General features: G+C 37.5%; 1 protein-coding gene across 1 annotated transcript in view; it reads right to left on the bottom strand.

Moving 5' to 3' along the window:
- Nucleotides 1-13,972, bottom strand: part of PCSK2 (proprotein convertase subtilisin/kexin type 2) — a 256,223-nt gene that overhangs the window by 208,012 nt on the left and 34,239 nt on the right. The window contains exon 2 of the mRNA XM_036323746.1: nt 2,880-2,984. Within this exon, the coding sequence (XP_036179639.1) occupies nt 2,880-2,984 (105 nt within the window). The remainder of the gene's footprint in view (nt 1-2,879; nt 2,985-13,972) is intronic.

Raw genomic sequence — 13,972 nt, 5'->3', positions numbered from 1 at the left:
TTAGTTGCTAAGTGAGGGACAAACATCCTTGGAATTTCTATTCTGAATTTAGAGCAAAATCAAAACCAGATTTTGTTCTCTCCTTTTCTTGTTTATTTCTTGGGTTGGTAGCAGACCTTGGTGTTTTCTTTGGCTACAAAGCTAGGTGGGTGGGTTCATCCCTGGGAGCCTGTAGCAGCTCAAGTCTCCTACTCTATGTGCCTGGTTCCTTGGGCTTTGCATTCTTCTTCACAAGTGGGAGGACAGCCAGTGAAAGAGGCCAGGAAGCAACGCAGAGACAGGAGGAAAAAGGCACGTGGGGCCAGAAACATGTGTACGTTTGTAGGTCTAGAAGACAACACGTTTCAGAGAATGATCGAACAACTTGCTTTTAATGTCTTGAGTCATAAGATGTAACTTGCAATATCTATGCAAGAGACAAAAGCCTGGGTCAACAATCCTTTCTGGCTACCTGGTTCTTCCCCTTTTCTCTCTATACTTCTATTTACTTTTTTTTTTTTTGGAAACCTGTTTGAATGTGTTTGAGAACCCAAAATGTGAGGCATCCTAACACTCAGGTCTATTTGCCCTTTTGTTTAAGGTGTATAAGCTCATAAGGCAGAATCCTCACATTGCTACTTTTGCAATGCTCATAGCTAAAGAATAGTCATCCCCATGTTTTGCTGTCAGCTGATGCCAAAATTAGATGACCACAAGAATATCATACAGGAAAGACTCAGGCCTTAATCTAATATTTTAAAACAAGGCAGCCGTCACTAGCAGGTTTTTTTTTAAAATAAAGAATTATGAGATTTTATGCTTTATTTCTTTCCTGGAATGATTTTATTATTGACAACGAACTTGATGTTCAACCTTAATGATAAGACAGAGAAAAGGTGCAGGAGATTTATGATCTTTAGTTTCCCTGCTATTTTTTGTTCATCTTCATGGGCAGGGAAGATGAATACCTCAACCAGGTAGAGGCAGAGGACTCCCACGGCCTTTATAATGGCAATGAAGGTAGAATGGATGCCCCTTTGGTTAAAGTAGATAATATTTTGAGGAGGAAAATAAATGATTAGAATCACCAGTGCGTGATTTCATTTTTTATTACCCAACCCATCTTATTTCCTTCTCTTTTTGAGACATCACTCCTCACTTTAAGAAGCAGCATTTCAAAAATCATTTCGAGTAAGTGCAAGAATAAGAAAACTTTAGCCTAACAACCCTAAGAAGTTTCTCTGAACCAATGACTTCTTAGTTTCACTGTTCCTCAGTTCTCTTTCCTAGCCCACATCTTTCAAGCATCTTTCCTTCTGCTCCAGTTTCTTTTCTGTGTTTCTTTCTTAGTGACCTTGGGGCAACATCTTTAGTCATGGAAGAGGAGAAACCAATGGGACTTATAAGAAAATATATAAATAAAAGGAAAGCAATTGGCCATAAAGGGTAAGATCAAGATGCTATGTAGGGAAAACCAGTGTCCTAGTGGACCAGAGTGGTCTTTAACTACTGTTGCCCACCCTGGATTCACAGATGAGAAAGACAGGATCCCTGTCCATGAGCTTCTCAAGGGCACCCGGCCACTGAATTGTAGTCAGGCTAAGGCTGCTATAACACAGAAAAGAGAACTGCTCCCTTAGATAGTGGTTCCAGCTTCTACAACAGACACTTTGAGAATGCCTGGCATTGGCTGGCAGCACATGCAGCTTGAATCTTAGTCTGACAGTAAAGATGAAGTGGCTTCTCAAAGTAGAATTTCTACTACAGAGAATGTGGGTTCCCCTGGGTTGAGGAATTAAAGGCAAATTGCCTATGACCTGTTAGTTGGTGATCTGCTGGGAACCCTGTTTCATCTACATTGCTAATTAAAGCCTGAATTAAACTCAGTCAAATGTTCATATGAAATGCCTCACCAGAATGAATTTACAAATTCCATAAGCTCAAAAGGAGTCTCATGTGTAAATCTGTAACTCAAATGTCTGACCCTCTTTATATCCACTTTCCTTCAAGAGTCCTGGTGAAGAGGTTATGCATCTTCAATGAATAGAGAGCAACTTGCCTGGATTGTTAATTTTCCTCTGTGAATTGCATAGGGAAAATCAGAATCTATCCAATTGAATATAAATAATGTAAATATATGGGATGCCCACAAAATTTGAAGAGGAAGTCTTCAGTGATGACCAGTTTTTATTCTGAAAACAGAGAATGGGAACACTGAAAAAGTTGCCACTTTGGTTAAGATGATAAGTTTGGCTGCAGGAATATTGAATTTAAAGTGCTAGGAAAAATAGAAAATGAGACCTGGATTCCAAGAATAAGGTAAAGATTGGAGGTTAAAAAAATAAGGACATGAGCATTAAAAAGACCATTGAAATATGGTGATAAATTAAGTCAGTGTGAGAAAATACAAGGTGAGAAGAGGAGCTGAGATGCTCCCATGACTGCAACCATCATGGATACTGAGAAGCCCACTGCCTATTGTGAGCTCATTTTCTCTATTCCTAATATGGGGCATGACAACTTCCTCAGAGCATGAGGATACACCAGTAGAAATCTTCTATAAAATGACTCCCTAACCTGCTTGGTGTCTTTCCACCCATCACAGGCCAAAACATCTTCCCAGGCAATCAGAAAGTCTCACACAATAATGCAGGAGAAGACAAGCCAGTAAAGGGTGGTATCCTTGTTACTCTTCTCCCAGTCCTATTAAAGGCTTATTTATAATACACAAGATAGAGGAGCAGAGAGTCCTCCGTGCTACTCTGCCAAGGATCCAATTGGCCCATCTCAATACATTGAATGGCTTTACTTCAAAATTCCCTGGCAACCCTCTTTATGCTACCCCAGTGAGCCTGCATCTGGTGGCAGAAATTGGAAGATAGGTTTCCAGGAAAACTTACCCTGGGGTCTCTCTCCAGCAGCTGCTTGTGGTGTAGGCTGCGTTTTCTCCTGGCCTTTGCAAGGCCATTGTGATAAAAGTGGTACAGGCCTTCAGTGAAAGGGAGCTGTGAAGAGTCAAACAGACACATGAAATGGTTAGCTTCCGAGGGTGGCCCCAGAACAGGGACATCAAAGCTGGAGCTGCATGTTGAGGCTCCATAGGATAGAAGTTTTTATGAGAAAACCACTGACAACCCTCAGAAATAGAGGATCATTCAGACTTGGTCCTCTTTTTCCCTTTCACTGTACTCCTTCCCCTTTTTCTCTCTTTTCTTGCTATTACCCTTCCTCTCCACAAATACCTTCTATTCTGTCCTCCATTTCTTTAGTTTTTACCCATCTTTCAATTTTCTGTTGTCTTCCATGGAGCCTTGCCTTTATATTCATACCTACACCAACTTCTCCATTCTCCTCTCGGACTAGTGTTTGTACTCCATACTGGGTTGCTCCAACATTGTGTTATGACCTAGTTCTGTCTTCACATTAGATTATCTGTCTTATGTCTTAGACTTTCTCTGTGACCCCTTGATGCCTCCATCATGCTGGGCACAGTGTAACCATATAAATCTACTTAGTACCTGCTGGATGACAGGCCAGATTTCCCTCTATCTCCCTTTCCTAAAGATCCTTGGCATTAGATATGAGTGTCAGATCTAGTTAGAGAAACCACAATAGTAAGAGCTTGTCTGGGACTCAGGGCCTATAAAAATCACTGGTTCTATAATTCAAGGAAATTTGGTGAGGTAAATCTTGACCTAGGAATTAGGAGACCTGGATATGGCTCATGTCTATTATCATCTAACATTAGGCAAGTCATTTCCCCTCTAGGGATATTTTTCTCTTCTCCTTTATGAAAATGGAGCCTCAAAATTCCCTGCTCTCTCACCTTTCTCCGTATATCTTCATATTTATAAAAATATATTGTTTGTAGCTCTTAAATTGATCAAGAAATTTAATCAAACCCTCAAAAATTATAGCCCAAATCATGGACATATATGCATTTCTCTGGAGCTATGACACATGGTTTTCATAAGATTCTCAAGGGGTTCTTGAACCAAAAGCATTTCACTACTCTAAGTGTTTGTTATTGAAACTTGTAAGTATGTACGTTGCCACCTATGATTTGGAAGAAAAGGGAAGGGGATGTGGATGCTTTGAACTAAGGTTTTACCAATGTAGTTGGAGCCAATTTGAGATCTTTAGATCAAGCGTATACCAATATACACACAGAGACCCTTATCAAAGAGTAAATAAAATCTTATTGATTCAGTCTTTAAGGAAATCTCAGTTCAATAATTAGTTGACCACAAAGCTAATAAGCAGAGATTGAGTGGTAGGTTATAGGAAGTCAATAAAAAACAAAATAAAACAAAACCAAAATACAGCAATAGCCACAATAGCAAAAACAGTAAACCCAGAGAGTATATTCTCTCTCTCTCTCAGTCTCTCTCTCTCTCTCTTTCTTTCTCTCTCTCTCTCTCTCTCTCTCTCTCTCTCTCTCTCTCTCACACACACACACACAGACACACACACACACACACACACACACACACACACGCACCTGGAGAACAGGTAAATCCAATGTCCAGGGTTGCCACATTGTATTACTTAAAATGTCCAGTTTTAAAAAAATTATGAGACACACACACACACACAAAATGAACATATGACCCATACATATGGAAAAAAGCAGTAAATAAAAACTTTCTGAGGAAGCTCAGATGTTGGACTTCCTAAACAAAGACTTTAAATCAGCTCTTATAAATATATTAAAAGAACCCATGTCTAAAGAGAAGGCAAATATTAGATGATATGTTAGCAAATAGAGATTGTTAATAAAGAGATAGATATTATTTAAAAAGAACAAAATAGAAATTTTAGAGCTAAAAGTATAATAATTGAAATAACTTTTTAAATGGAAGGTTTCAATAGCAGATTTAAGTTGGCAGAAGAATCAGCATACATAAAGATAAGTCAATTGGGATTATTCAGTATGAGAAATAGAAAAAGAGAATAAAGAGAAATGAATAGTCTTGTGAGAAACTATCAAGGATACTGACATAAACATAATGGGAGTCTCAGAAGGATAAGAAAGAGAAAGGAGCAAAAACAATATGCAAGTAATAATGTTAGAAAACATTTCTAATTTTATGAATTTAATTACAAATTAATTATACATTTTATAAAATTAATATATACACCCAAGCTTAACAAATTCAAGGCAGGATAAAATCAAAGAGATGCACACCTAGACATGGCATAGTCAAACTTTCGAAAGTCAAAGATAAAGAGAGAATCTTGAAAGCAGCACAGTAAGAAAAAAATATATGAGATGTTCACTAACATTAACAGTGACTTTTTATCTGAAGCTATGCAAGTCAGAAGGCAGCTAAGCAGCATGTTCAAAGTGCTGAAAGAAAAGATGGTCAGTTAAGAATTCTATATTTAGTGAAACTATCCTTAAAAAGTTAAGAAGAAATTCATACATTCTTGGAAAAACAAAATAGAGAGAATTCATTGCTAGCACATCTGCCCTGGTGGAAGTGCTACTAGCAGTTCTTTATACTAAAAGGAAAGGACACTAGACATTATGTAAACATACATGAAGAAATAAATAGCAACAGTAAAGGTAAATAAATAAGTAATGTAAATGCATTTTTGTTCGTACCAATCTTTTTCCTTCTATCTGATTTAAAGACAACTACATAAAGCAATAATTGTACAACTATGTTTATGGATTTATAATGTATAAGGATATAATTTTTACAATAATCACACAAAAGAGAGCAAAGGAAACATACACTGGAAAAAAGTTTTTATATACTTTCAAAATTAAGTATACTTTTGTACTAAATTGTTTATAATGTTAATTGTAATCCAAGAGTAACCACTAAAAAATAACTAAAAATATAATAAAATAAACAACAGAGTACTTAAAATGAACACTAAAATAATTGACTCAAAATAGCAATTTTTGAGGAATACAGAAACAAAAATTATCTAAGATATATAGAAAGAACATAATGAAATGCCAAGTGTAAATCTTACCTCATCAAATGTAAAGGAATTGAAAACTCTAATCAAAACCAGAAATTGACAGAATTGATGAAAGAACTCAACATCATTATTCTACTATATGCTTCCTATAAGATATACACTGAGTGGCCAGATTATTATGATCACCCCATGAGTACTTCGTTGGGCCACCTTTTGCCTTCAATACTGTGGTGATTCTTCTTGGCATTGACTCCACGAGATACTGAAAGGTGATGCGAGGAATCTGACACCATGCCTGATGAATAGCACTGTCCGGTTCTGTGAGATTTGATGGTTGTGGAACCAGCTGCCTGATGGCTTTTTTAACTTTGTCCCACAAATGCTCAATTGGATTGAGGTCTGGTGATTGTGGGGGCCACCTAAGCAAGGTAAAGTCTCCCTCATGTTCTTGAAACCATTCCTGCACAATATGAGCACCATGGCATGGCACATTGTCTTGTTGGAAGAAGCCATCTCCATTGGGATATGCCATCAACATGATAGGATGAACTTGATCAGCAACGATACTTAGGTATGTTGTGCTATTCAGATGTTTATAATGATCTGGCCCTCTAGCAACTTCAGCGGGAAATTATAGCTAATTTGTCTACAAATGTCAGGTGGTCATAATATTCTGGCCACTCGGTGTATATTTTAGATTCAAATATATAAATAAGTTGGAAATAGAAGGATGTGTATACATATCCCTCTACTTATACATAAACATAACCATAAGGAAGGAGGACTCACTACAAACATATTTGACAAAAATAATTGTAAGGAAAACATTGTTACTATATAGACAAGTAATGACTTTTTATGACAATGAAAGCATTAATCCGTAGTAAAGAGAAAGAAATGTAAACATATATGCATCTGGTTACAAAGCCCCCAAATACATAAAACAAAATCTGACATAATTGAAGAGAAAAATATGACAATTCATCACTAATAGTTGGAGACGTAAGCTAATTTTCAACAATGTATGGAACAAACAGGCAGATCAAAAATTAAGTTGGATACTTAAATAAAACTATAAACCAATTAGACTTACAGATAGACCATTTTACCCCAAAACATCAGATACATATACTTTTCAAGTACTTGTGAAACTTGTTTTTTTTTTTAAGATGAATCATATTTTAGGCCATAAAACAAGTCTCAATAAATTAAAAGGAGTAAACTAACAAAGTATGTTATCTAATAATAATTTCTAATTACATTAAAAATTAATAAATTTGAAAATTCAGAAATAATGTAAAAATTAACATACTTTTAGATAATCAATGATTCAAAGAAGAAATCACATTGAATATTAGAAAATATTTTGAGTTTAATGAACACAAAAACACAGAATCAAAACTTATAGAATGCTGTTAAAGTAATGCTTAGAGAGAAACTCATAGCTGTAAATGCCCATAAAAGGAGAAAATCTCAAATCAATAACCTAACTTTGAGCCTTATGAAACTAGAAAAAGAAGAACAAACTAAATCCAAAGCAAACAGCAAGGAAATCAGAGAAACTGGAAGATTCAAGTTATAATAAATGAAATAGAAAATAGAAAAATAATGGAGAAAATAAAAAACCAAAAGTTATTCTTTGAAAAGTTCAATAAAATTGATAAACATCTAGAAATACTGACCAAGAAGAGAGAAGACTCAAATGAGTAAACACAGTAATGAAAGAGGAGACATTACTAACCACCCACAGAAATATTTTAGGGGAGTACCAAAAATAATTGTATGGCAACAAATTAGATAAAATTGGTGAAATAAATAAACTCCTAGAAAGACATAAATTTCCAAAATAGATTCAGAGGATAAAATATTTGAATAAGTAAAGAGATTGAATTGATAATTTATCAATTATCAACTTTCTGCAAAATAAAACCCAAGGCCCAGATGACTTTACCAGTGAATTCTAACAAATGTTGACAGAATTTATACCAATTCCTCATAAAATCTTCCCCAAAGTGGGAGATGATAGAATACATCCTTGCTCATTTACTGAGGCTAATATTACCCTGATACAAGAACCAGACGAAGATATCACACATAAAATGAGAAAATTATGAATATAGACCAAAAAATCTTCATCAAAATATGAGCAAACTGAATCCAGCAACATATAAAGAGGGTTATGCACCATGACCAAGTTAAATTTATCCCAGGAATGCAAAGTTGTTTTAATAGTTGAAGATCAATGAATCTAATTACCACATCAGTAGAATAAAGGACAAAACCACATGATTATTTCCATAAATGCAGAAAAAACATTTGACAACATCTAACACTTTAATGATAAAAAATTCAAAAAAACAGAATGAAAGGGAATATCTTCTATCTGATAAATGTGTCTAAAAATTCACAGCTAACCTATTTAATGGTGGAAGGCTGAATGCTTTCCCCTTAAGATCAGAACAAGACAAGAATGTCTGCTCTTGCCACTTCTATTCAACAGTGTACTGGAGTTTCTTGCCAGGACAGTTAGAAAAGAAAAAAGGAAATAAGGGCATCCACATTGAAAAGGGAGAAAACTTATCTCTATCTGCAGAAGACATTATCTTGTTCATAGAAATTCCCGAGAAAAATGTTAGGGGCAGAAATAGAATAGTGGGGACTAGCTATAGTTACAAGAAATATTAATCATGCTCTGTGAAATATTAATTATACTGTAACTGTGACTGTTCTGATGAGAGACAGCACATTCTGACCTAGTTGAGAGTAGTACGCCCTGGGACATGGGAGTTAACCTGGGAATGCAGTCCATGCTCCTTTGCGGAGAACTGCCTATCATCATGGAAATATTAGCAACCTTGTTACTAAAACAATCTGGTGTGGAGACGCACTCCCTTTGTGACCCCCAAGCCTGCATTACCTGCAACCATTATCCCTTACCTACTTCCCCTGCTTGTAATTCCTGCTTTCCCATGTAATCTTTGTCCTACCCAATATAAGCAGCTGGCTTATGGGGAGGAAGGGGGTAGGGCAGATTTTCGTGGCTGACCTGCTGCTCTCCTATACTGTTAGCATGATTGGCATAAACACTCATATACGATTCAACCTTGTCTCTGCTTAACTGGCTCAAGTAGTGACAAGCAGCCTGGACCCATTAGTTGTCTGGTTTCATGTCTTTTGTGCATTTTTCCATTCCTTGTCATAAGTCAGGCACTGTATTTGATGCTAGAGAGACAAACCTAACTATGAAACGCTTCAGCCTGCAAATAGCTCATACTCCACTGGAGAAATCGGATTTGCACACCGCAGCAAATTAATGGTGCTCTGTGATACAGTGGTTTAAGGGCATGAGTTCTAAAATCAGACTGCCTGGTTCTAATTTCTGGCTCTCCCATTTAGTAGCTGTGTGACCTTGGGCAAGTTATTGAACTCCTCTTTCTGGGCCTCAGTTTATTCCCTTTATAAAGCCATTCCTTCTCATCACGACAATTAGGGGGGATAATGCTAAGAAAGCGTTGAAGATAATGCCTGGCACACAGCGAGCACTCACATTTATCGTCAGAACACAGTGTGCTGCAACACTCTGTGGACAAGGGGCCGTTGGGACACCACAAAGTATTATTTCAATCAGAAGGACTATGTGGGGAATGTTTCATGAAATTTCTGGAGAAAGGGAAAGGTATTCATACAAAAGGAATCTTTTCTATCGAAGTATATATTTTCCTGATGTTTTAACTTTGTAGGGTATGGTTATTTAGAAAACATAGGCACACGTTTTCTGAGACTTGTTCCATCCATCAAGTGATGAGGCTCATGATTCCAGCCCTTGAATCTGGGGAATGTGATGGCTTCAGTTACAAGAGTATGATGACAGTGATGTCATGTGACTTCTAAGGCTAGATCATAAGAGGTCGCGCAAACTCTGCCTTGTTCGCCAGATACTTGCTCTTAAAGTTCTGACTTGCCATTTAGGAAGTTCAACTACTTAGGCTGCCATTGAAACAGGAGTTTTTTTGGGTGAAAAAAAGACAGGTTTTAGGAAATTTTAGAAATTAAGGAGACCGTGGGGGAAGCACAGAAGGCATATTTCCATAGAATAGGGAAGCGGAAAAGCTGCAACAGGCACATTTCCATAGAATGAGGGAGCTGGGAACAGCAAAAGGTCTATATTTACAAAATAAAGAGAAGGAAGCCCTTCATCCAGAAGGAGAAGAAGAAAGCCCAAAGGGAATAGGAAAACAATAAGGAAGGGAGAGGGGGAGAACCTCACATGTTTCAGGTGAGGTTTGACCTTTGAGCCTAGGAGTTACTGTAGTAACCAGTCAGGAAATAGTGACCAATCAGAGGATATCAAGGCACCAGGATCTGCAGCCTTTATAAGCCATAGGGAAAAGGAACTCAGTGGGACCCTTTTCCCCTCCCCACGTGGGAGTCCACTCTGTGGGACTCTTTCCTTCTCCCCACGTGGGTGTCTGTACTTGTTCTTCAATAAATCTCTACCATTGCTATACTACCCTCTGTCTGTGGATTCATTCTTCGACTCTAATGGACAAAGAATCCGGGTTCCAGTCCAAATATTCCATTTCACCATGTTAGTCTTCCAGTCATCCCATTTCACGTGCTAAATATATGAATGAAGACTTCTGTCATTCCAGTCATTCTTCAACTACTGTGTCTTCTTCAAAACAGAGTTCCCATGTAGACCACTTTGCCCTGTTTAAATTTATAATCCCAAACTCATGAGCATAATAAAATGGTTGGTTTATACTAAGATTTAGGTTGCTTTGTTACTCAGCAGTGCATAACAGGAACAAATAACTAACTGGAAAAATAAAAAGTTTTATTCCTTTAGCTTTCAGGGTTGTCCAAACTTGAAACTCTACAATAATATTAGTTCTATCTGTCCAGCTTGGAGAAGCTCAAAGAGTGGCCCTTAAGGGACATTCCTAGCACAAGGGGAAGAGGCCTGGGCCAGAGGAGTAGATACTGGATGAACTACAAGGGCACAGCAAGCTTGGCCGGGGGTCTGATGTGTGAATACAGATCTTTGAGAACATTGCAGCTTTTGTGATTTAGTTTCTGTTCATTCGAAACCACATTCTCTAGGGCAAAGTAAACATAAATATTTCATGTATATTTCCCAAGGCAGTGGTTCTTGAATGTTTTTTCTGTTTAATCCTGCTGAGATACTCAGGGTAACGTTAAGATTTGATCAAAAAAAGAGGGAGGGAAGTAGGAACGGCGAAAAAAAGAAAATGTAACTATGCTGACCTTTTGCTCTCTAAAGACTTGAGCCTCAGACCACTGTTAGGTGGGGTGAACTTGCAGTTTTCTTTCCTATTGTGGAAGGCAAGATAGATCTGGGAATTTTTAAAACTAGAAAGAAACTGTGAAGTTATCAAGCGCCAGTGAGTATTAGAGAAACATTATTTTGGTTTGTTTTACCGATTTTTTCGAAATAAAATTCGAACAGAGGCAAAGGAAAACTCTTCTTTATGTTATAGGATAATGAAAAGCCAGGAACATTCCAGGACAAGTGGAATAGGGAAACTGAGGCAGGAAAATTAAACAACGCCAAAAAGTTTTGCAGGCCTTTTGCAGCAGAACTTATCTTGAGAACAAAGAGTTAAAACCTCTCCTTCTCATAAAAGAATTCAGGAGGGGAGGGGGAAAGGAAGAGGGAGAAAAAGAGAGGGTATCTGAATTCAAATAATATAGACTAGTTAGGGCAAATCATCCTGAAGTTGTTGAAACAGCAGGAAGGAGGGGGAAGAAGAGGGCCGTCTATCTCATCTCTTTGTTAGACAGTGAAGCCAGCAGTCAGGTTTGTCAAGATAAACCTGGTGCTTCTCATAAATTGTGGAAAAACCATAATAAAGAAAAGGGGGATCTTCAGAATTAATCTGTACCAGGATATCTAGCAGAGGAATTTTTTTTTTTTTAAAAAAACCTTATAGACAGGAGGGTATATAAAGCAGAAACTCTCCATCTCACTTGCTCTTCAGATTAGCTGAGAGCCTGCCTGTGCTTCATAAACCAGAAGTATAGATTTACTTGCCTTGCTTCTTGAAGAAATGTGCCTGCTTTAACTTTTAAATAACTTCACTTTCTTTAATTTTTAAAATAAATTCACTTTAAATAAATTCACAACACAAATATTAGCTGAAGGCTCTCACTTACTAGTAAATTCACTTAAGTGAGAAAACAGGAATCGGAGTTGGGGATAGTCCTCTCCTACTGACTCCCGAACAGCCTCTCTCTGGTGTCTGCGAGCGGTGCCTGTCACAGCTCTGTTTTCTGTATGAATCTGGGAATCCTAGGCACCTCTTATAAGTGGATCATACAATGTTCTTTTTGTGACTGGCTTATTTCACTCAGCCATATATCTTCAAGGTTCATCCATATGTAGTATTGTTAGAATTCCCTTCCCTTTTAATACTAGATAATATTCCACTGTATGTATATATCACATTTGTTTATCCATTCAACTATTGATGGGCACTTGGATTTCCTCTACCTTTTGGCTATTATGAACAATGCTGCTGTGAACATGGGTGTACTTGTATGCTATTTTTGCAGGATATTTGTAAGTCTAATATTATTTCCAAATTGAAAGTTTAAAAATGTAAAAATATTTTAAAAATTAAAATAGAATGTCCTTAAGAGGTCATCCCCTATTTTGTAAAACTTCTGTTTAAAATTCTCTGCTATTTAGATAGTCCCTTATTCTGTAAAGTCAACTTTGCCAATTTTAAACAGTCCTTTATTCTGAAAAAATAACTTTGCTTTCTAGCCTGCTTGAATAATAAGGAAGATAAACTTAGCTGTCTGACCTTGTAGGCCAGAGACTAGATACGCCCATACTCTCATGCCATGACAGATGTATGTTTTAATTGGATAGAACTGTGTTGTTTTCAAGACCACAAGCTTCCAATGAGATAACTACTAAGCACACATAGGGCTGGCTCTTTAATAAAAAGAAAATTTCTGCTTGTTGCGAGGCTCAGAAGTTGAAAGACATTCAGTGGACCTCCACCTCTCTAAAGCGTTGTTTGGTTCTTCTCCGTTCTTCTGCAACACACTGACTGATCATAGATTTAGAAGATTAACCTGTAGGTACTGGTTATTTTTTTGAGTCCTCTTTGCCTCTTGCCTTTGGAGTGTAGATCCCAAATCTGCTGCTCTCTGAGGACCTGAGAAGCTACTGCCTGAGAAGATCATTGTCCAAGCATGAGACCCACCACAGGCAGGGAAAGAAAGATGCTGGGTGCCGTACAGTGGTATAGGGTACTTCCTGCCAACACTGACCTCAGTGATGTAAAGCTCAGCAGGTTTCTTAAGGGTAATGCTAATCTCACAAATAGAAAAGACATTAAAAATAGTCGTAAGACCCCAAACACTCATCTGTCTATTCCAGTTAGAAACAAAGCTCTCACATATGTCAACATTTTATCTAGTTTCAAATGTTTTCTTCATTTAAACACACACACCTTTTCTTCTTTTATCCCATCACCTTTTTCTCTTAAGGCAAACTATGCATGGTTCTAGAACGAAGGAGATAAAAGGAAGTGAAAAGAAGAATTTACAGCAAAAGGTTCAGGCTGAGTGACAGTATAATAATGTTGCTAAATCAGACTTGCAGAGTTTTTAGAAATTCTCATTATGCCATAAAATTTTATGGATCCCAGCAGCACTCCTCATTGCCTCTCTTCATTCCCTATTGCTTCCTTTTCCCACTGATAATCATAGCTCCAAGCTAAAGCTCCTTTCTGAACCCACAGGGCCCCTTTCCTCAACAGCAGGGAACTCCAGGGAACTGGCAACCAACTGTAAACAGATAAGGTGCATCCTTGTGGAGCCCATTTCCTGCTTCCCTATAGATTAGAGTTCTTTTCCCTTAGGCAATCCCTGGATGCTCCAGAGATGTGTGATCATGGCCTCCACCCCAAAGTTTGTGCCTTTAAGCATTTACTTGTTTCAGGAGAACCCACTACTGCTTACAGAGTCTCCAATGGGTACAGCATCTCCAAATGGTTAAGACTCTCAAGTTCAGACCCAT

Source organism: Myotis myotis, unplaced genomic scaffold, assembly GCF_014108235.1.
Source record: "Myotis myotis isolate mMyoMyo1 unplaced genomic scaffold, mMyoMyo1.p scaffold_m19_p_9, whole genome shotgun sequence".
NCBI lineage: Eukaryota > Metazoa > Chordata > Mammalia > Chiroptera > Vespertilionidae > Myotis > Myotis myotis.
The sequence above is the reverse complement of the archived record's forward strand: the minus strand, read 5'-3'. Positions and strand labels throughout refer to the sequence as shown.